Genomic DNA, 24775 nt, shown 5'->3' on the forward strand with positions numbered 1-24775 from the left:
CCCTGGGGACATACTTCACCTGTGGGAATTTACACCATCTAGCTGCCATCACATCACCCCAGTGGACCCCAAGCAGCGTCGGTCGCCCTGACCGAATACCACAGGTGGCGTCACTAAACCTTGACAGACTCGCACCACCTTTCATTGGACGCCCCTTGGAAGGGTCACGGACCGGGTCCAGCCACCGTGACATCCCCAGAACTGAGCCAGCAGAGGACCGGTACCGAGTAACCCGCGGCCATGCGTCTGGGGGCGCTCCATCTGTGTATAAAGATGTGTTTTAAAGCATGATTAAAAATGTGGGGCTATGTTTTAAATAGATCGTCCGGGGTACTACATTCCAGAAAACAGGTGGAGCATGAGATAGTTTTGGAGAAAGAAGTGGGAGGCCTGGTTTATGGAGGATGTTTGTCTTGGATCAGTTGCAGAACTGAGAGCATGGGTAGGGTGATACACAGAGATGAGGGAGTGGATGTATGGTGGTGCAGAACTGTGGAGAGCTTTGTAGGTGACAGTGATGAGTTTATAATGTACTCTGCAGCAGATAGGTAACAAGTGCAATGACTGGCAGGTGAATGCATTGGTGTAGCGGCTGGACATAAATGCAATTCTGGTTGCCATATTCAGGGTGGTTTGGAGAAGAGAAAGTTTGGTAAGAGGGAGACCAATCAGTAGAGAGTTGCAGGAGTTTTTGCAATTTCAAAAGTGAGAAAAGTTCGAATTCTGGAGATTTTTTTTAGATGCAGGGGACATGATCAAGTGAGTGATTAGATTTAGAGAATAAAGTACATTTCTGTGTATTTTGACCCCAAGGCAGTGAGCCTGCTGCTTGGGAGTTATGGTTGAGCTCTCAAAAAAATTTCTTTTTCAGGTATAGGTAGGTTAGTAGAGCGTGGAAACAAAAGTACAGTTTTTAAAAAATCCCTATTTCCTCATTGACCTCGACCACTGAGGGACGTTGAAACCCTCAATTCTGGATCCCCTGATGACTCCTTATACTAATATAGGGGGTAATGCGACAGGGACAATTCTTTACTAAGATACCTGTTATTATTTTATTAACTATTTTTATATTCAGAACATTCAAGAATGCACATATTTTGTTAGAATCTCTGGGAAGAGGGATTTATCTCTCAGTTATGGGGGTCTCCTATAATCAATAACCTGTTCAGGTTATAGTTTAGTCCATGCATCTGTATAATGAATCCTGAATCCTGCTCATACAGGTATTATACATATGACCAGGTTTTCAAATACATCAGATACGGATTACATACATTAGTTAGGATTGCTCTAATATAGTATACCTTGACATTTTGTAGAGTGGCTTAATATACATTTTTTGCAAAAAAAAACCTATTAACCAAATACCCTGTGTTTTTCCATCTTTTTATAAGCACTTGCTGTTTACTGATTTTTTTTGCAACAGTATTTTTTGGTTTTACTGTGATTTTTTTGTGTGATCTGTATAAGATAAGTTTTGTTTTCTTAGTACTATTTTTTTCTAAAAAAGACTAAAGCCCCCGTCACACATAGCGAGATCGCTAGCGAGATCGCTGCTGAGTCACAAGTTTTGTGACGCAACAGCGACCACAGTAGCGATCTCGCTATGTGTGACACGTAGCAGCGACCAGGCCCCTGCTGTGAGATCGCTGGTCGTGTCGGAATGGCCTGGACCGTTTTTTGATCGTTGAGGTCCCGCTGGGTAGCACACATCGCTGTGTTTGACACCCTACCAACGACCTCGTTGACAGGACGTCCCATTGAATCATCATGAAATAGCATCGTTGTACAGGTCGCTACAGGTCGCCGCATCGCTGCTGCGTCGTTGGGGAGATCTCACTGTTTGACATCTCACCAGCGACCACTTAGCGACGCAGCAACGATCCCTGACAGGTCGTATCGTTGTCAGGATCGCTTAAGCGTCGCTATGTGTGACGGGGCCTTTACACCTTTTGAGATATTTTTCCCTAAATAGACAAACCCTAGATGACATGACACGATGCTTTGATATTTATACTACTATACACCTTGGTTGTAGCCTACACAGGGGCCGAATAACCTCATAGCACTAACTACTATTTGTAGGACTTAGAGATATTTTGGACTAGAGATTATTTCTACTAACTCCCCCATGAAACTATTCTGTCTCCCCATTAGGGATATTTTGACGCTTCTATCTATGTATGTGTGTGCTTTTTTTCCTATGTTTAGTACCTCAAGTGTGTACCAGGGCCTTCAGGGCTACCGATGTTGAGTGGGGTCGCCATCACATCAACAACTATGATGTCAACCTCTGCTGATAGGTAGGGGGACTCTCAGGGCTTTCTAGAATTTAGTATGTATTTCCACATTGGCTCACTATTCGTAAAACATTTATATAATCTTTTTTTCCCTGATGGCCATATCTGGATTGAGCACCATTTTTAAGTATAAATTGCATTTCACTTTTTGTATATCATTAAAAGTTAAATTTTAGGGCTCTATTTTGTCTCTTTGGTTCTAATACTATTGAGACCCAATTGTTTTATCCTCAAAAGGATTTTTGGGATAATTTTTAGATGCAGGTGACATGATCGAATGAGTGATCGGATTTAGAGAATAAAGTAAAATTCTGTGTCTATTTTGACACCAAGACAGCGAGCCTGCTGCTTGGGAGTTATGGCTGAACACCCAAGAAAATTTCTATATTGGGTATAGGTAGGTTAGTAGAGGGTGGAAACAAAAGTACAGTTTTTGAAAGATCCCTATTTCCTCATAGATTTTAAGCTTCTGAGCAGGGCACTCACTTCTCTTGGTATCTGTTGAATTACAGTGTATGTTACTCTGTAATGTCTTTATTGTCTGTACAAGTACCCACTGCAATGTAAAGTGTTGCGGAAATTGTTGGTGCCATAGAAATAAAAATTATTAGATTCAATTTCAGAGTTTCAGACAGACGGAGGACATGATGTTAGAGAAAGCAGACAGACAATCCCTGGCATTTTGTAATAATGCAAGAGTGATGTCAGGATAGTACTGGAAACCAAATCTGCTGATGGTTTGTCCAATTGGGGCAGTATATAGGGAGAAGAAGATGGGACCTAGGACTGAGCCTTGAGGAAACCCGACATTTAGGAGAAGGGGAGAAGAAAAAGACCCAGCAAATTATACTGTGAAGGAGCTGTCAGAGAGGTAGTAGGACAACCAAGAGAGTTTTGAGGCCTACAGTGCAGAGCAAAGTGTGGAGGAGCTGGTGATCCAGTGTCATAGTTAGCATGGAGTAGTGACCATTAGATTTAGCCATTAGTAGATCATTAGAGACTTTAGTGTAAGCAATTTCAGAAGACTGTAAAGAGCGGAAACCAAATTGTAAAGGGTCAAGAAGAGTTATATAAGAGATGGACCACACATTCCAGTACTTAAGATATGAAGAGAAGATTGGACACAAGTTTGCAGCTGGCAGAATAGTTCTGGTCCAGGGGTGATTGTTTTTAAAAGGGGGGGGGGGTTTGATGGTATATTTGAATGAGGAGGGAACGATATCAGAAGAAAGAGAGAGGTTAAATATTCTAGTTAGTTGGGTAGTGACAAGCAGAGAGATTGAAGGAGAAGTGAGGGAATAGGGTCACCGAAGTTGTAGGGCAAGAAGAAGCTAGAAGGCTGGTAACTTCCTCTTCTGTGGCAGGTTCAAAGGTGGAAAGGGAACTTAAGGTGCAGGAGGGAAGGGGACCCAAGCTCTGAGCGGATTAGGCAAAAGTATATATATTTTTGCTTCTGCAGAAACATCTCACTTCAAATCCAAATCCATACGCAGGACCAGGTGGACCTGGAGGCCCAGGAGGTCCTGGAGGTCCTCTATTTCCAGGATTTCCCTCTTTTCCTTGCGTCCCACTTGCTCCAGGAGAACCTTGAGGACCAACTTCTCCCTGTGTAGGAATAGACATGGTAACTGTTACTTCGGCAATTATTGAGGGACAGAAGCAGCTGCAGATTACCCTCCTAAAATGAAATCGGTCACCAAATTTCACAATACAAGCAGTATATATTACTAAACAGAGCTCTTAGAATTGTTAATACTGGTGTACTTGCTTTGCAAGTCAGAATGGCCATCCTTTCTGAAAGTTTTCCCGTCTGATCTTATAATTAGCATGTTATGAGTCCAACTCTAGTTGATCCATCATCCTAATATCAGAATTATACTGCCATTCTGACATGGATTTTCAAAGTAAGTACCTCTGCCTCATTCGGTGCAAGACCATGTCTGTATTTAGTCAATTTGCAGGGGGTTGGAAGATGGGAAACAGAGGACAGTAGGTTGCACTGCAGAAAGAGAAAAAGAAGATTGTTGTTCCTCTCTTTTCTCTGCTGTGCTAGCGCTGATTGGTTGTGCTTCAGTTAGCATCCTTTTCCTGCACATTGAGAACGATGAGGATGCTCTGCCTTCAAATTAGGCTACTTTCACACTAGCGTCTGAATCTCCCCGTCGCAATGCGTCGGGCAGAGATTCCGACGCTAGCATTTAACGCACTGCACAACGGGTGCAGCGGATGCATTTCTCCGGCGCATCCGCTGCCCCATTGTAAGGTGCGGGGAGGTGGGGGCGGAGTTCCGGCCGCACATGCGCGGTCGGAAAAAGCGGTCCATCAGGAGCAAAATACGTTACATGTAACGTTTTTTGCTCCTGGCGGTCCGCCACAACACGGCGCAACCGTCGCACGACGGTTGTGATGTGTGGCAAAGCGTCGCAATGCGCCGCTAATGTTAATCTATGGGGCAAAAACGCATCCTGCAAACAACTTTGCAGGATGCGTTTTTTGCCATAAACGACGCATTGCGACGTCTGGCAAAAAACGCCAGTGTGAAAGTAGCCTTAGGCATCTCGGTCTGACTTTCAGGAAGCCGATTTCACAAATCCACACTTCCTCTTTCAATTATTTATATAATTTTCTCCCTCCTTTCTATACTTTCCTTTCCTGAGTATCAGCAGCAGTATTATGAGTGTGCAGGGTATCTGTTAAAAGTATATGACATCATGTATACAGTATATGTACAGTAGGTGTATGTTATAAATCTGCTTATATGATCATTATACTTGCGGCAAATCTGGTGCACATTTTTTGACTGGATTTGTGGGTGAAAATGTTATTAAATCTCATCCACACAAATTTTAAATCTGTGTGGAAACTGACATGCAGCGCATTTTAAATCCACTGTTTATGTCTTGAAATGTCAGTATAGAGTTAATTATGTGCCTGCAAAGAGTGAAATCCACAGCAGATAAAATACGCATGTTAGGCCAGGGTCAGACAGTTTCCACCCAAAAAACTGTCTGCTATCCATGCTATACATCAAGTCTCAAAAAATGTACAAGATTAAATATAGTTTTCTTTGTTAAAATTGCATTAGATCAGTAAAAATCAAATGCAATGCTGATGTTCAGTATGAGACCCGATTTTTTTTGCACATTTATAGACTTAAATGGGTGAGTCTTATCCGGTATGTGGAACAAAGTAGTGCATGCTGGATTTTATTATATATGTAACACAATACCTTCATCTGAACGAGTCCATAAACATAGATATTTGTGGCTTAAAAAACAAACAACTACAAATCTGCCCCTTTTAATCGTATCCTTTTGGCTCTACAACAGGTAAAGCCTCATTGTTATTCCACTGAATTGTCAAACTCGAAGCCATTATGTCACCATCAATTTGCCAATCAATTTATGGTATTTGATATCAAATAGCTACACAGTATTCACTTGACGGTATGAACACAGTCTGTAATACCATTGGTGGTGTAGCATTAATAGCGGCAGACCACATGGTCGCTATGTAGCCCATGAGTCAGGAGGTCAGTGTCAGCATATGTGCTGCCCCTGCCTCGCATTACATTTTCAACTGTATTGGCATCCTGGATGTCCTGTCCCTCGTCCATCATTCTCCCAGTGGGTCTAATGGGGTCGATTATACAGTATAGAGGGCCACTTTACTGTATGGCTTTCATTCTTTAAACTAAACAAAAAATAACATATACCAAAAAACCTGTTTGGGAGAGAAGAACCGACAAATCGCGGCGCCCTAAGTGCGTATACACAAAAATTATAGTCTTTAAAGGGTGCACAATTTTATGCACTCACCTGATAGAAGACTAAGGCCAGTCTCACACGTCCAGATAATTCCGGTACCGGAAAAATCCGTACCGGAATTATCCATGTCCGTGTGCCCGTGCGTTTATGTGGCACATCAGTGTGGGTACCACACGGAGCGTGCAGGAGACAGCGCTAGAGATAAGCGCTGTCCCCTGCATCTGGTGCTGAAGCTGCCATTCATATCTTCTCTCCAGCAGCGTTCGCTGGAGAGAAGATATGAATAATCCTTTTTTTTTTGTTTCTCGTGTTTAAAATAAAGATCCCTGTCCTCACTCCCCTCCCACCCCCTGTGCACCCGCCCGCTGTTATTAAAATACTCACCCGGATCCCTCGCAGTGTCCTGTCCTCGCCGCACCTTCTCCTGTATGAGCGGTCACGTGGTGCCGCCCATTACAGTCATGAATATGCGGCTCCACCTCCCATAGGGACTTTTATGTTAAAAATGTTGCTATGTTTAATTAGCAGATAGACTAGGTTTTAAAAAGCAGTTTTTTGCTTTATTTCCCTGACCATTAATGCGGGACCGCAGTGTCTGAACAGTGCACCCCACATATTACAAACCGCAACTGCATGTGATGACATATACAACATGATCACTACTACATGTGAATCTTTGTGAGATCTCAAAGACATCACCAGTATTATTGCATTTGATAGTTTTAGCCCCGTGATCTAGGATCCCACAGGTCAAACATTTTTTGGAGCTACATTTAAAAAAACTCAGATTCCTTGAAGAACACTACATAAAGTTTGATCTTTACTTTCATAAATGTTTTTTCTTTTTGAATCCAACTGTTTTTTTTAATTTACTGGGGGCCACCAAATTTTTCAAAGTTTTCCCCCTTCTATAAGTAATCCCTGGCTTATCAGGGAGAGGTTTTCCAAAAACAGGGTCACACTTCAAGATATACCAATATTTTGAAAGCACATGTACTTATTCATCATTGGAAAATTATTTTGTGGAAAAGATACAACTGTCACTAAAAGGTAAATCTTATGGTGATAAAGCCAATGTTTACTTGTGTCTAGAAAATGCTGATTATAGGTAGTCATACAGTACATTTTAAAAAAGGGCTCATTTATGACAGAGATTGATAACATGTTCACTTACTTAGGTATTCATTGAGTCTTACCTTGGGTCCAGCAGGTCCTGCTGCCCCGTTGTCACCCTGCAAAACAAAGTATTTTTTATTTACAGTAATTAAACTAATTATTAAACAGTACCTATTAGAGATTATTATATTTAAGAAATATTTAAGTAATCCCATTATTGATATTTATGGAACTTTAAAATCAATGGCAATTTCTTAAATTCCAACATTTGAAGGTTTTGTAATGTTTTGAATTTAGTTTATTAAGGGAACTGTATCATAAAAACCTTCATCAAATATTAAAAAATACGTGAGTACTTCCACACGATATAAGGACATCTACCAGTGCACTCAAATCCATACATTGACCATTGCATGTAGAGAAGAATAAAGGTGTCTTTAAGGCTGCCGTCACACTATCCGTATTTGGTCAGTATTTTACATCAGTATTTGTAAGCCAAAACCAGGAGTGGGTGATAAATGCAGAAGTGGTGCATATGTTTCTATTATACTTTTCCTCTAATTGTTCCACTCCTGGTTTTGGCTTACAAATACTGATGTAAAATACTGACCAAATACTGCTAGTGTGACGGCAGTCTAATACTTGATAAAAGGGTCTGAGAACCATGAAACTTGTATGTTAGGACTGTTCTGTCCATTCAAAAGGACAGTAGGATTCCAATTATGCATTAAAAGTTTGGTACTATAGTGTTGCTTTGCTGTGTTATAGCACCACCCAGTGGTGGTTAAATTTATTACCTGTGTTTTTTAGTAATAATTAGAGTGTTGCATTGTGGGATTGCACCAATGCATTTTGGGAAGAGGAACCTCCATTTTCTCTCTGTGTTCTTCCTGGACACACGTGTTCTTCTGCTGTGTTGGAACTACCTCACTTACTTGCCATCCTGGTTAAGTTTATCCGGTTAGATCATTATCCCTGTTCTTGCAATGTAGTGTTGCACAGAATGTGATTAACTGTATAACAGTCAGTACACTGGAAATGTGATTACCAGGGACTTACAGTTTGTAGTTATGTACATAGGTTGCATCATACTGTATACTTTCTTTGTCAGTTGTAAAGTATCAGCTGTGTGATTGTTTTGCCCAATACTTATATATGTCATTTGTATTCCTTTAGTTTTACCGCATTTCAATACCTGTTACCAATAAACAAGTTAGACTACAGAGAACAGTCTGCTTATTAGGAAGACAGAAGTGGTTTATACTGTATGTTGGATCACACACCGTATCAACGTGTATGAAGACAGAACAGTAAAACGGAGGCTAAATACCAGCGGAGTCCAGTAAAACAGAGGCTAAATACCAGCGGAGGCCTGTAAAACGGATGTTAGATGCCAGCGATAGCAGTAAAACCAGGCTAGATGCCAGCGATAGCAAATAGCACTTAAGCAGCCGCTTGTACCACACCGCACTGCCTGCAGATACCGCATCGGCCGCCATATAGCCACAAGTACCGAGAGTGCAGCCCACCAAGCATCTCAGTCCACGCTGAAGTCATTCCTACCTGCTCTGAGACGTCCTACAGCCTGCAAACAGACACAAAATGTCTGCAAGCCGAGTATCCTCACTAGGGACGAGGTCCCAAACAAGCCGCTCTAGTAAGTCGTCATCGAAAAAGTCTGCCGTTCTTGCCCGTGCAGAAGCTGAGGTGGCGAAAGTAAGATCTTCCTACACTGCACAAGAGATGCAGTTAAAATTAAGACAAGCAGAAGGAGCCCGCCTGCAAGCAGAGCAAAAAGCAGAAAGAGCCCATCTGCAAGCAGAGCAAGAAGCAGAAACAGCCCGCCTGCAAGCAGAGCAAGAAGCAGAAAGAGCCCGCATGCAAGTGACCTTACAAAGGCTTTCCGCTGAAAAAGAAGCAGCAGCCGCAATAGCCAAAGCTGAGTTCTTAGAAGCTGTGGAGTTTCCTGAATCTGAGCGAGACAGCGATGTGCGTGGACTAGACCTTGATCGACAGGACCCAGCTCAACGCGTCTCAGAATATGTCCAACAACATCCTAAAATCAGTGATAACTCTGATCCGTTACACCAACCAACCTATACAGATTACGAGAGATCCTTCCTCCAAATGCCGTACTGGAAACAGGAAGGTACACCGCAAAACGACGTCGACCACCACTACCGTCTTACAGAACAGAAGGTACAGCCTCCTCCCAGACTGACAGAGACACCCTTTGCTTCGGAACGGGTTTATACAGACTTTCCTAAGCCAGAAGCTCCTAACAGGTATGAGGACGCACCACACACACCGCATGACAACAGCACACCAGCTCATGTCGGCACTGACTCAGCCACTATGAACTTTGCAAGGTTCTTTACCCGCCGGGAGCTGGTGACCAAGAGACTTTTAAAGTTCACTGATCAAGCCGAGAGCTATAGAGCATGGCGAGCCTCCTTCCAGAACGCCATCAGAGACTTGGAACTTTCCAGTAGTGAAGAGTTAGATTTACTGGTAAAGTGGCTTGGGAACGAGTCAGCTGAACAGGCCAAAAGAATCAGGAACATTAACATAAATTACCCCCACACAGGACTTCGTATGGTGTGGGAGAGACTTGAAGAATGTTATGGGTCAATAGAAGCTATAGAAAACACTTTGTATAAAAGAATTGATGATTTTCCCAAGATAGCAAATAAGGGTTATCAAAAGCTCAGGGAACTGAGCGACTTGTTAATGGAGGTACATGCTGCTCAGGCAGAAGGTGACCTACCAGGGTTGGCATTCCTGAACACCGCCAAAGGTGTTGGTTTGCTGTGTTATAGCACCACCCAGTGGTGGTTAAATTTATTACCTGTGTTTTTTAGTAATAATTAGAGTGTTGCATTGTGGGATTGCACCAAGGCATTTTGGGATGAGGAACCTCCATTTTCTCTCTGTGTTCTTCCTGGACACACGTGTTCTTCTGCTGTGTTGGAACTACCTCACTTACTTGCCATCCTGGTTAAGTTTATCTGGTAAGATCATTATCCCTGTTCTTGCAATGTAGTGTTGTACAGAATGTGATTAACTGTATAGCAGTCAGTACACAGGAAATGTGATTACCAGGGACTTACTGTTTGTAGTTATGTACATAGGTTGCATCATACTGTATACTTTCTTTGTCAGTTGTAAAGTATCAGCTGTGTGATTGTTTAGGCCAATACTTATATATGTCATTTGTATTCCTTTAGTTTTACGGCATTTCAATACCTGTTACCAATAAACAAGTTAGACTACAGAGAACAGTCTGCTTATTTGGAAGACAGAAGTGGTTTATGCTGTATGTTGGATCACACACCGTATCAACGTGTATGAAGACAGAACAAGGACATTTCAGCTAAGATACTATTTGTTAGAAGAGAGTGTCATTCTCTGGTTTGGTTAAGAAAAAAGGAGCGCACTCAGCTATCTTAAGTTGGTGCTGGCTGTACTTGGGAAAACCCAACAACAAGTCCAATATAGAAAAATCAGCCGCACTCTTATGGTGTATCTTTGCAAAAATGTGATGTATTTATTCACATGTGTTGAGACAAAAATTGTATATATATACACACACACAAAGCAGGGAGTATAAACGGAGTAGTAACGTTTCGACTCTGCCACGGGTCTTTCTCAAACTGCGTCTTCTAGATAGTGTGCAATATTAAAAGTTTGGTCCCTTTAAGGGCTACAATTGTTGTGGTATCAGGACGTCCTGCTTCTGTGGGCGCCCATAGTCCTTCTGTCCTTCTGTCACAGTTATTCATTCGCTGATTGGTCTCGGCAGCTGCCTGTCATGGCTGCCGCGACCAATCAGCGACGGGTACAGTCCAGAAGAAAATGGCTGCTCCTTACTCCCCGCGGTCAGTGCCTGTCGCCCGCATATTCCCCTCTGGTCACCACTAACACAGCGTTAATGCCGGCGGTAACAGACCGCATTATGCCGCGGGTAACGCACTCCGTTACCGCCGCTATTAACCCTGTGTGCCCCCAACTTTTTACTATTGATGCTGCATATGCAGCATCAATAGTAAAACGATCTAATGTTAAAAATAATAATTAAAAAAAAACCTTATTCTCACCTTCCGCCGTCGTGTCCTCTCCTCGGCACTGCAAGCGGCAGGTTCCGCTTCCAAAGATGCTATGGGAGAAGGACCTTCCATGACGTCACGGTCATGTGACCGCGACATCACGGTCATGTGACCGCGACGTCATGGAAGGTCCTGCGCTCATACCAATCCTGGGACCGGACACCGCACACAAGCGCCGGAACTACAACGGGCTCTTCGGATGGTGAGTATGTTTCTATTTTATTTTTTAACCTGTTACATACGTGACTGGGCAATATACTACCTGGCTGGGCAATATACTACGTGACTGGGCAATATACCACGTGGCTCTGTGCTGTACACTACGTCGCTGTGCAATATACTACATCTCTATGCAATATACTACGTGGCTGGGCAATATACTACGTGGCTCTGTGCTGTATATTACGTGGCTGTGCAATATACTACGTGACTGGGCAATATACTACATGACTGGGCAATATACTACGTGGCTGGGCAATATACTAAGTCGCTGTGCAATATACTACTTGTCTGGGCAATATACTACATGGCTTTGTGCTGTATATTACGTGGCTGTGCAATATACTACATGACTGGGCAATATACTACGTGGCTGGGCAATATATTACGTGGCTGGGCAATATACTAAGTGGCTGGGCATTATTCTACGTGGCTGGGCAATATTCTACGTGGCTGGGCAATATACTACCTCGCTGGGCAATATACTACGTAGCTGGGCAATATACTACTTGACTGGGCAATATACTACGTGACTGGGCAATATACTACGTGACTGGGCAATATAGTACGTGGCTGGGTAATATAGTACGTGGTTGGGCAATATAGTACGTGGCTGGGCAATAAAGTACGTGGCTGGGCAATATACTATGTGACTGGGCAATATACTACGAGGACATGCATATTCTAGAATACCTGATGCGTTAGAATCGGGCCACCATCTAATTCATGATAACTAGCCTTGCTGAACCAGCAGGGTTGCAGCTCCCAGCTGTGAGTTTTGCCTGGCTGATTAACAAAAATACAGGGAAACCACACAGTTGTTGTTTTTTTTTAATTATTTATTTACAGTGCAGGAGCAGCTGATGAATACTCCCATCCTCCGCTCCTGCTCTCGCTGTTATTAGCGGCAGCAGTTGTCTGATGATGGGAGCAGTAGTCTCATCAGCTGACATCAGTGACCGGAGGTAAACTTTATACCTTCAATCACAACTGAGCGCTCGCGCTGTCTTCTGACAGGGTGGGAATCATGGCTCTCTGACCGGCGGGGATGATTTCACCGCCAATCAAAAGTGGTGTTTGCCGCACTGTCATGCATATTACAGCACAGCAAACACTGGATGTTCAGGCCCCCCATTCAAGTGAATGGAGTCCTGGTTCAGGTCCAGGTACTGTTCTGGTATCCGTACACAAACTTTTTGTAATTGTTTGGCCAAACCAGCTGGACCCGAACATCCAGGTGTGTGCTCATCTCTACTCCTGTGTTGCTCAGAAAAACTGAAGGATCAGGTAGGAAACATCCAGAACTCCTGTAAAAGAGAAACCACAGCATCAGCTAAGATAGCTGTGTGATCAGGACTGTGCATATAAGCAGAAGCTGAGACTCAGGAATCACTGCACCATTGTTATATCTGCATGACTGTACCGGAAAATAACTGTGATTGCTGCATTGAAATTGATCTCTGTTAAATAATTGTTTATCTGGATGTACCTGTGTGTTCGTGCAACAAGTAAAAATTATCAATAGCCTCTCTGGCCAGACTGTTTTCTGCACTATTTGGAGTGCACCACATTACATCACACTAACAGGAAACAAAGGTTAATTACGTGCACACTGACGTCATGAACTTTGTTTTATTTTACTTTTGTTCCTAGTGAAGTGGTAACATCCGCACACTACATGGTGCATGACCTATGGAATTTTATTGCATTATGGCATTACATTATTATAACTTAAAGGGAACCTGTCACCTGAATTTGGCGGGATCGGTTTTCGGTCATATGGGCGGAGTTTTCGGGTGTTTGATTCAAACTTTCCTTACCCGCTGGCTGTATGCTGGCCGCAATATTGGATTGAAATTCATTCTATGTCCTCCGTAGTACACGTCTGCGCATGCTCAGGAGAAATTGCCCAATAAATTTTGTGGTACATTTTCTCCTGTTACCCTTGTGAAAATAAAAATGTGGGCCTAGAATAATTTTTTTTTTCTAAAAAAATTAAATGTTCATTTTTTCCTACCACATTCCCTTAATTCCTGTGAAGCACCTGAAGAGTTAATAAACTTCTTGAATGTGGTTTTGAGCACCTTGAGGGGTGCATTTTTTAGAATGGTGTCACTTTAAGCTATATTCTGTCAAATAGACCCCTCAAAATCACTTCAAATGTGATGTGGTCTCTAAAAATGGCTTTGTTTTAAAATGAGAAATCACTGGTCAACCTTTAACCCTTCTAACTTCTAACAAAAAGAAAATTGCTTAAAAAATTGTTCTGATGTAAAGTAGCCATGTAGGAAATGTTATTTTTAACTATTTTGTGGGACATAATTCTTTGATTTAAGGGCATAAAAATTAAAAGTTTGTAAATTGTGAAATTTTGGCCAAGTTTCAGTTTTTTCACTAATAAATGCAGGCAATAATTGAAGAAATGTTACCACTGTCATGAAGTGCACAATATGTAAAAAAAAACAAAAACCTCAGAATCAGTGGGATCCGTTGAAGCGTTCCAGGGTTATGACATCATAAAGAGACAGGTCAGAATTGTAAAATTTGGCCTGGTTGTGAAGGTGATAACAGGCTCGGGGAGGGGGGATTTGAAGGAATTAAGTAAACTAAACCACACAGCACACGTTGCTGATTTAATTGTTTAACCCCTATCTTATGCTGTCTTTCATAGCAAACACCTGCCATTTTTTATGACGGATACTGTAAAGAGATGATCAAATCGATCTGCTACAAATTGCTTTTATGTCCAACTTCCTGAAATTTGCAGGGCCTGGTGAATTAGAACAATTAAACTAAACTAAACCACAGAAAAACAAAACCCTAAAAGCATTTTTTATTCATAAATATTTAAAAATACCAAATGATCAACACTAGACAAATCCATAAATTACCACCACCAAACTGAAATTGGGTAGTTGTACAAGGGTACTAATCTGGAAAGTGCCAGATTAAAGATAATGGTACACAAACCTAATGTGGCCCTAACAAAGTCCTACACACGCTGTACCTTCCTGACAGTGGAGGTTGGCACCCTAAGTTCGACACGGCGCCCCCACACCGCGACGGCTGTCCCTTCTATCTCTGAAGGCCCTGTCAGCTACCCAACCCAAAACCCACCACCATGCACCCAAATAGCTAATTCCTTTGGCTATAAAAATGTATAAAATAGCCTCTCCTAAGTTAGAAATAGAAATAAACCCTCTAGTATTCACTAGTGTTTATTGGGAGTTGCCAAACAGTGTCCATTCAAAGGACTACAAATTGCCCTCATATTAAAGGCTCATGCTGTAACTGTCATTAGCATGACTAAAGAAAAAGAGCAAATCCAAAATGACTATGTATATATTGTCCTCTAATTTCAAATTAACATCCAGATCTACTCTTTAATAAATTGTGAGCCAAAGGAATAGAAATAGTTTCATAGCAAGCTCTGGTACAGTCCAATAGATATATGCATTCACCAAGTTCTCCTGGTACCGCTGTGCCACATATAGTATCAAATCTATTGCCCTTAAATGTTTGTGGCCAGCAAGCTATCAAAACTAAAACAAGTTACCGTACTTATCTGAGTCACGTAAATTGTTTCATAGTGCACATCCCTACGCGTTTCACCACTTCCTGATATAGGGGCTCATCAGGGGACCATCAGCAGAGGCAAAGCCATAGTGGCCTAAAGTGATAATTTGGTCTTTTTAAATATTTATGAATAAAAAACAAATGGTTTTGTTTTTTCTGTGGTTTAGTTTATTTCTAATATACCCTAGTGACCATTTAGGTTGGTTTCTCTTGAATTAGAACAATTAGCAATTTGATTATCACCGATCACAAAAAAAGCTATTTTACACACTGCAGAAAGTATAGTAAGCTCACATGACAGTAAGCACAGCTGCCCAAGCTTCTCCATAGTGCAATATAGCTAATAACATCACATCATCAAGTGCAGTCAGGCGGGGAATATCATAAAGACTATTAACCCCTTTCTGCCATTAGACGTACTATTCCGTCCATGTGGGGTGGGCCCTACTTCCCAAGGACAGAATAGTACGTCTAGCGCGATCAGCCGCGCTCACGGGGGGAGCGTGGCCGAGTGTTAGCTGCTTATCGCAGCTGACATCCGGCACTATGTGCCATGAGCGGTCACGGACCGCCCCCGGCACATTAACCCCGGTACACCGCGATCAAACATGATCGCGATGTGCCGGCGGTGCAGGGAAGCATTGCGCAGGGAGGGGGCTCCCTGCGGGCTTCCCTGAGACCCCTGCAGCAACGCGATGTGATCGCGTTGCTGTGAGGGTCTCCTACCTTCCTACCTGCCGCAAGGCCCGGATCCAATATGGCCGCGGCATCCGGGTCCTTCAGGGAGGGAGGTGGCTTACCAAGTGCCTGCTCAGAGCAGGCACTTGGTAACGCTGCAGCGCTCTTTGACAGATCGGTGATCTGACAGAGTGCTGTGCAAACTGTCAGATCACCGATCTGTATTGTCCCCTCCTGGGACAAAGTAAAAAAGTAAAAAAAAAAATTTCCAAGTGTGTAAAAAAAAAAAAAAAAAAAAAAAAAAATCCTAAATAATGAAAAAAAAAAATATATATTATTCCCATAAATACCGTATATACTCGAGTATAAGCCGAGATTTTCAGCCCAAATTTTTGGGCTGAAAGTGCCCCTCTCGGCTTATACTCGAGTCACGGTGGGTGGCAGGGTTGGCGGGTGAGGGGGAGAGGGCTGTTGTGAGTTCTGTTTTTGGGCTCCCTCTGGTGGTTACTGGTGGTACTGGGTGACTTGTCTTTCCTGGGTTTCTGGGTTCCACCTGTTCCATCAGCATATGGGAGTTTCCTATTTAACCTGGCTTTGCTGGCATTTCCTCGCCGGTTATCAATGTATCCAGTGTGTCTTGTTACCTCTGCTCCCTGCTCCTAGAACCTTCTGGACAAGCTAAGTTTGGATTTTCCTGTTTTGTGTTTTGCTTAATTTGGTTTTTAGTCCAGCCTGCAGATATGTGATTCTCTGCTGCTGGTTGCTCTAGTGGGCTGAAATTGCTTTTCATGTACCATGAGTTGGCACATGAGTTCAAGTAATTTCAGGATGGTTTTTTTGAAGGGTTTTTCGCTGACCGCGCAGTTCACTTTTGTATCCTCTGCTATCTAGCTTTAGCGGGCCTCATTTTGCTGAAACTGTTTTCATACTACGTATGTGCTTTCCTCTCATTTCACCGTCATTATATGTGGGGGGCTGCTATTTGCTGTGGGGTATTTCTCTGGAGGCAAGAGAGGTCTGTGTTTCTTCTGATAGGGGAAGTTAGATCTTCGGCTGGAGCGAGACGTCTAGGATCATCGTAGGCACGTTCCCCGGCTACTTTTATTTGTGTGTTAGGTTCAGGGTCGCGGTCAGCTCAGGTTCCATCGCCCTAGAGCTTGTTTGTATCTGTGCTTGTCCTTTTTGTGATCCCCTGCCATTGGGATCACGACAGTATAACCGGCCCCAAAGTGTTAATTGTATTGGCTGAAGTAGGAGGATAAGTAGTCTGAGGAAGTTTTTTTTTTTTTTTCCCCTCAGAGTTTGCTGCCTAGCCTTATTGCAGCCTGGCTACTTCCTCCTCCTCTTAATCTTTGAATGGCTCTGATCTCAGCTGTTTATCATGGACGTCCAGAGTTTGGCTTCCAGCCTGAATAATCTTGCCACTAAGGTTCAAAATATACAGGATTTTGTTGTACATGCTCCTATGTCTGAACCTAGAATTCCTGTCCCAGAGTTTTTTTCTGGAGATAGATCTCGTTTTCTGAATTTTAGGAACAATTGCAGGTTGTTTCTTTCTTTGAAATCTCGCTCCTCTGGAGACCCTGCTCAGCAAGTCAGGATAATTATATCTTTCCTGCGGGGTGACCCTCAGGATTGGGCATTTGCATTGGCACCAGGGGACCCTGCGTTGCTTAATGCAGATGCGTTTTTTCTGGCATTGGGTTTGCTCTATGAGGAACCTAACCAAGAGATTCAGGCTGAAAAAGCTTTGTTGGCCCTCTCTCAGGGGCAAGATGAAGCAGAAATTTATTGTCAAAAATTTCGGAAGTGGTCGGTACTTACTCAGTGGAATGAGTGCGCTCTGGCTGCAAAGTTTAGAGATGGCCTTTCTGAGGCCATTAAAGATGTTATGGTGGGGTTCCCTGCGCCTGCTGGTCTGAATGAGTCTATGACTATGGCTGTTCAGATTGATCGGCGTTTACGGGAGCGCAAACTGGTGCATCATTTGGCGGTGTCGTCTGAACCGTCACCTGAGATAATGCAATGTGATAGAATTCAGTCCAGAAGTGAACGGCAAAAGTATAGGCGGAAAAAAGGGTTGTGCTTTTATTGTGGTGATTCAGCTCATGTTATATCAGCATGCTCTAAACGCACAAAAAAGGTTGATAAGTCTGTTGCCATTAGTACTTTACAGTCTAAGTTCATTCTGTCTGTGACTCTGATTTGTTCATTATCATCCATTTCCGTCGATGCCTATGTGGATTCAGGCGCTGCCCTGAGTCTTATGGATTGGTCATTTGCCAATCGCTGTGGGTTTAGTCTGGAGCCTCTGGAAGTCCCTATTCCTTTGAGGGGAATTGACTCTACACCTTTGGCTATGAATAAACCTCAGTACTGGACACAAGTGACCATGCGTATGACTCCCGTTCATCAGGAGGTGATTCGCTTCCTGGTACTGTATAATTTGCATGATGTTCTAGTACTTGGTCTGCCATGGTTACAAACTCATAATCCAGTCCTTGACTGGAAATCAGTGTCTGTGTTAAGCTGGGGTTGTCAGGGGGTTCATGATGATGCACCTCCGATTTCTATCGCTTCATCTACTCCTTCTGAGATTCCTGTGTTTTTGTCTGACTATCGGGATGTTTTTGAGGAGCCTAAGCTCAGTTCGCTTCCTCCTCACAGGGATTGCGATTGTGCTATAGATTTAATTCCGGGCAGTAAATTTCCTAAAGGTCGTTTGTTCAATCTGTCAGTGCCAGAGCATACTGCTATGCGGGATTATGTTAAGGAGTCCTTGGAAAAGGGACATATCCGTCCATCTTTGTCCCCTTTGGGAGCAGGTTTTTTTTTCGTGGCCAAGAAAGATGGTTCCTTGAGGCCTTGTATAGATTATCGTCTTTTGAATAAGATTACCGTAAAATATCAGTATCCTTTGCCATTGTTGACTGATTTGTTTGCTCGCATTAAGGGGGCTAAATGGTTCACTAAGATTGATCTTCGGGGTGCGTATAATCTTATACGAATAAAGCAAGGTGATGAGTGGAAAACCGCATTTAATACGCCTGAGGGCCATTTTGAGTATTTGGTAATGCCTTTTGGACTTTCTAATGCTCCTTCAGTCTTCCAGTCCTTTATGCACGATATTTTCCGTGAATATCTGGATAAATTTATGATTGTGTATTTGGATGATATTTTGGTTTTTTCTGATGACTGGGAGTCTCATGTTCAGCAGGTCAGGAAGGTGTTTCAGGTCCTGCGGGCCAATTCCTTGTTTGTAAAAGGCTCAAAGTGTCTCTTTGGAGTCCAGAAGATTTCTTTCTTGGGGTATATTTTTTCCCCTTCTACTATTGAGATGGATCCCGTCAAGGTTCAGGCTATTTGTGACTGGACGCAGCCTACATCTCTTAGGAGTCTACAGAAGTTCTTGGGCTTTGCTAATTTCTATCGTCGTTTTATAACTAATTTTTCTAGTGTTGTTAAGCCTTTGACGGATTTGACTAAGAAGGGTGCTGATGTTGCTAATTGGTCTCCTGCAGCTGTGGAGGCCTTTCAGGAACTTAAGCGCCGGTTTTCTTCTGCTCCTGTGTTGCGTCAGCCAGATGTTTCGCTCCCTTTTCAGGTTGAGGTTGATGCTTCCGAGATTGGAGCGGGGGCGGTTTTGTCACAGAGAAGCTCCGATGGCTCAGTGATGAAGCCATGCGCGTTTTTTTCTAGAAAGTTTTCGCCGGCTGAGCGGAATTATGATGTTGGTAATCGGGAACTTTTGGCCATGAAGTGGGCATTTGAGGAGTGGCGTCATTGGCTAGAGGGTGCTAGACATCGTGTGGTGGTCTTGACTGATCACAAAAATTTGATTTACCTTGAGTCTGCCAGGCGTCTGAATCCTAGACAGGCTCGTTGGTCACTGTTTTTCTCTCGTTTCAATTTTGTGGTTTCATACCTGCCAGGTTCAAAGAATGTGAAGGCGGATGCTCTTTCTAGGAGTTTTGTGCCTGACTCCCTTGGAAATTCTGAGCCCTCTGGTATCCTTAGGGATGGGGTGATTTTGTCTGCTGTCTCCCCAGAGTTGCGACGTGCTTTGCAGGAGTTTCAGGTGGCTAAACCTGATCATTGTCCGCCTGAGAGACTGTTTGTTCCGGATAATTGGACCAGTAGAGTCATCTCCGAGGTCCATTCTTCTGCGTTGGCAGGTCATCCTGGAATATTTGGTACTAGAGACTTGGTGGCCAGGTCTTTTTGGTGGCCTTCCTTGTCGAGGGATGTGCGTTCTTTTGTGCAGTCTTGTGAGGTTTGTGCTCGGGCTAAGCCTTGCTGTTCTCGGGCCAGTGGATTGTTGTCACCTTTGCCTATCCCGAAGAGGCCTTGGACGCACATTTCCATGGACTTTATTTCGGATCTCCCTGTCTCTCAAAAAATGTCCGTCATCTGGGTTGTGTGTGATCGCTTTTCTAAAATGGTTCATCTGGTACCCTTGCCTAAGTTGCCTTCCTCCTCTGAGTTGGTCCCTCTGTTTTTTCAGAATGTGGTTCGTTTGCATGGGATTCCTGAGAACATCGTTTCTGACAGGGGATCCCAGTTTGTGTCTAGATTTTGGCGGACTTTCTGTGCTAAGATGGGCATTGATTTGTCCTTTTCGTCTGCATTCCATCCTCAGACGAATGGCCAGACTGAACGAACTAATCAGACCTTGGAAACTTATTTAAGGTGTTTTGTTTCTGCTGATCAGGATGACTGGGTTACCTTTTTGCCGCTGGCCGAGTTTGCGCTTAATAATCGGGCTAGTTCTGCTACCTTGGTTTCTCCTTTCTTTTGTAATTCGGGGTTTCATCCTCGTTTTTCCTCTGGTCAGGTGGAACCTTCTGATTGTCCTGGAGTGGACATGGTGGTGGATAGGTTGCATCGGATTTGGAGTCATGTGGTGGACAATTTGAAGTTGTCCCAGGAGAAGGCTCAGCAGTTTGCTAATCGCCGTCGCCGCGTGGGTCCTCGACTTCTTGTTGGTGACTTGGTGTGGTTGTCTTCTCGTTTTGTTCCTATGAAGGTCTCTTCTCCTAAGTTCAAGCCTCGGTTCATCGGTCCCTATAGGATCTTGGAAATTCTTAACCCTGTGTCGTTTCGTTTGGATCTCCTGGCATCGTTTGCTATTCATAATGTGTTTCATCGGTCGTTGTTGCGGAAGTATGAGGTACCTGTTGTTCCTTCTCTTGAGCCTCCTGCTCCAGTGCTGGTGGAGGGAGAATTGGAGTATGTTGTGGAGAAGATCTTGGATTCTCGTGTTTCCAGACGGAAACTCCAGTATTTGGTCAGGTGGAAGGGTTATGGTCAGGAGAATAATTCTTGGGTGGTTGCCTCGGATGTTCATGCTGATGATTTGGTTCGCGCTTTTCATAGGGCTCATCCTGGTCGCCCTGGTGGTTCTCGTGAGGGTTCGGTGACCCCTCCTCAAGGGGGGGGTACTGTTGTGAGTTCTGTTTTTGGGCTCCCTCTGGTGGTTACTGGTGGTACTGGGTGACTTGTCTTTCCTGGGTTTCTGGGTTCCACCTGTTCCATCAGCATATGGGAGTTTCCTATTTAACCTGGCTTTGCTGGCATTTCCTCGCCGGTTATCAATGTATCCAGTGTGTCTTGTTACCTCTGCTCCCTGCTCCTAGAACCTTCTGGACAAGCTAAGTTTGGATTTTCCTGTTTTGTGTTTTGCTTAATTTGGTTTTTAGTCCAGCCTGCAGATATGTGATTCTCTGCTGCTGGTTGCTCTAGTGGGCTGAAATTGCTTTTCATGTACCATGAGTTGGCACATGAGTTCAAGTAATTTCAGGATGGTTTTTTTGAAGGGTTTTTCGCTGACCGCGCAGTTCACTTTTGTATCCTCTGCTATCTAGCTTTAGCGGGCCTCATTTTGCTGAAACTGTTTTCATACTACGTATGTGCTTTCCTCTCATTTCACCGTCATTATATGTGGGGGGCTGCTATTTGCTGTGGGGTATTTCTCTGGAGGCAAGAGAGGTCTGTGTTTCTTCTGATAGGGGAAGTTAGATCTTCGGCTGGAGCGAGACGTCTAGGATCATCGTAGGCACGTTCCCCGGCTACTTTTATTTGTGTGTTAGGTTCAGGGTCGCGGTCAGCTCAGGTTCCATCGCCCTAGAGCTTGTTTGTATCTGTGCTTGTCCTTTTTGTGATCCCCTGCCATTGGGATCATGACAGAGGGCGCTGAGGCATACTCACCTAGTCCCGGCGCTCCTGACGTTCCCCATGCCCGTCACACGGTCTCCGGGTGCCACAGCTCTTCCCCTCTTCAGCGGTCACGTGGGACCGCTCATTAAACTCATGAATATGGACTCCACTCCCATAGGGGTGGAGCCACATATTCATTCCTCTGAGCGGTGCCAGTGACCGCTGACAGGAAGAGCTGCGGCACCCGGGGACAGTGTGACAGGCAGGGGGAACGTCAGGAGCGGCAGGACTAGGTGAGTATTATATTCACCTCTCCCCATTCCAGCCGCCGGGCGCCGCTCCATCTTCCCGGCGCCGCTCCGTCTTCACGCCGGGAGCTGCAATCAAGAGAGGTGAGTATGGCTTTTTTTTTTTTTTTTATTATTGCAGCAGCAGCAATGGCACAGATTTATATGGAGCATCTATGGGGCAATAATGAACGGTGCAGAGCACTATATGGCACAGCTATGGGGCAAGAAAGAACGATGCAGAGCACTATATGGCAGCTATGGGGCAATAATGAACGGTGCAGAGCACTATATGGCAGTTATGGGGCAAGAATGAATGGTGCAGAGCACTATATGGCACAGCTATGGGGCAAGAAAGAATGGTGCAGAGCACTATATGGCAGTTATGGGGCAAGAATGAATGGTGCAGAGCACTATATGGCACAGCTATGGGGCAAGAAAGAACGGTGCAGAGCACTATATGGCACAGCTATGGGGCAAGAAAGAACGGTGCAGAGCATTATATGGCACAGTTAAGGGGCAAGAATGAATGGTGCAGAGCACTATATGGCACAGCTATGGGGCAATAATGAACGGTATGGAGCATCTATTTTTATTTTTGAAATTCACCGGTAGCTGCTGCATTTTCCACCCTAGGCTTATACTGGAGTCAATAAGTTTTCCCAGTTTTTTGTGGCAAAATTAGGGGGGGGCGGCTTATACTCGGGTAGGCTTATACTTGAGAATATACGGTACATTTCTTTATCTAAATTTAAAAAAACAATAAAAGTACACATATTTAGTAGGGTTGAGCGAAACGGGTCGAACATTTTCAAAAGTCGCCGACTTTTGACAAAGTCGGGTTTCATGAAACCCGATCCGACCCCTGTGCGGGGTCGGCCATGCGGTACGCGACTTTCGCGCCAAAGTCGCGTTTCAATGACGCGAAAAGCGCCATTTCTCAGCCAATGAAGGTAAACGCAGAGTGTGGGCAGCGTGATGACATAGGTCCTGGTCCCCACCATCTTAGAGAAGGGCATTGCAGTGATTGGCTTGCTGTCCGCGGCGTCACAGGGGCTATAAAGGGGCGTTCCCGCCGACCGCCATGTTACTGCTGCTGATCTGAGCTTAGGGAGAGGTTGCTGCCGCTTCGTCAGAAGCAGGGATAGCGTTAGGCAGGGTCCATTAACCACCAAACCACTTGTGCTGTAGCGATTTCCACTGCCCAACACCACCTTCGGTGTGCAGGGACAGTGGAAGCTACATTTTTTTTTTCCCCTCAGCGCTGTAGCTCATTGGGCTGCCCTAGAAGGCTCCCTGATAGCTGCATTGCTGTGTGTACGCCGCTGTGCAAACCAACTGCTTTTTTCAAAGCACAAATCCTCTTGTTCCTTCCTTTCTGCACAGCTATCTTGTTTGTTTGTCCACACTTTTTATTTAATTTGTGCATCAGTCCACTCCTTATTGCTGCCTGCCATACCTGGCTGAGATTACTGCAGGGAGATAGTAATTGAAGGACAGTTCCTTTTTTTTTTTTTTTGTGGGAGATTAAGATTGACATTTCTGCTAGAGTGCCATCCCTGTCTGTGTCATCTCTCACTCAGTGGGCCATAGAAAGCCTATTTATTTTTTTGCTTGATTTGGGTTCTAAAATCTACCTGAAAAAATCACTACATCAATCAGTGGGAGAAAAATATTGGCCTCAGGGCTTGTGTGCCACTCCTTACTCCTGTGTGTGCCATCTCTCACTCAGTGGGCCATAGAAAGCCTATTTATTTTTTTGCTTGATTTGGGTTCCAAAATCTACCTGAAAAAATCACAACATCAATCAGTGGGAGAAAAATATTGGCCTGAGGGCTTGTGTGCCACTCCTGACTCCTGTGTGTGCCATCTCTCACTCAGTGGGCCATAGAAAGCCTATTAATTTTTTTGCTTGATTTGGGTTCTAAATTCTACCTGAAAAAATCAATAAATCAATCAGTGGGAGATTAATATTGGCCTTTGGGCTTGTGTGCCAGTCCTAAGCGTGACATCTCTCTCTCTCAGATAGTGGGCCATAGAAAGCCTATTTATTATTTTTTTTATTGGGTTTATAAATTTTCCCTGGAAAAAAAAAAAAAAGTGGGAGATTAATATTGGCCTCTGGGCTTGTGTGCCAGTCCTGAGCGTGCCATCTCTCTCACAAATAGTGGGCCATAGAAAGCCTATTTTTTTTGGGGGTTGATTTGGGTTCTAAATTCTACCTTAAAAAATCAATAAATCAATCAGTGGGAGATAAATATTGGCCTCTGGGCTTGTGTGCCACTCCTGACTCCTGTGTGCGTCATCTCTCACTCAGTGGGCCCTAGAAAGCCTATTTTTTGTTTTATTTGTTTTCTAAATTCTCCCTGAAAAAATCATTTTATTTTATTTGGTTTCTAAATTATTCCTGAAAAAAATCATTTTTTTTTGTATTTTTTTTTCTAAAGTCTCCCTGAAAAAAAAAAAAAAAACAAATCAGTGGGAGATTAATATTGCCCTTTCTGCTTGTGTGCCAGTCTTGACTCCTGGGTGTGCCATCTCTCTCTCTCCAATTGTGGGCCATAGAA

General features: G+C 43.7%; 1 protein-coding gene across 2 annotated transcripts in view; it reads right to left on the reverse strand.

Moving 5' to 3' along the window:
* COL15A1 (collagen type XV alpha 1 chain) overlaps positions 1–24775 on the reverse strand; it is a 1189398-nt gene that overhangs the window by 463442 nt on the left and 701181 nt on the right. For both annotated transcript variants that reach the window (XM_069730463.1, XM_069730464.1), the window contains exons 15-16: positions 7267–7302; positions 3774–3908 (exon numbers count right to left, since the gene is read on the reverse strand). In XM_069730463.1, the coding sequence (XP_069586564.1) occupies positions 3774–3908; positions 7267–7302 (171 nt within the window). The remainder of the gene's footprint in view (positions 1–3773; positions 3909–7266; positions 7303–24775) is intronic.

Source organism: Ranitomeya imitator, chromosome 6, assembly GCF_032444005.1.
Source record: "Ranitomeya imitator isolate aRanImi1 chromosome 6, aRanImi1.pri, whole genome shotgun sequence".
In the NCBI taxonomy this organism is placed as follows: domain Eukaryota; kingdom Metazoa; phylum Chordata; class Amphibia; order Anura; family Dendrobatidae; genus Ranitomeya; species Ranitomeya imitator.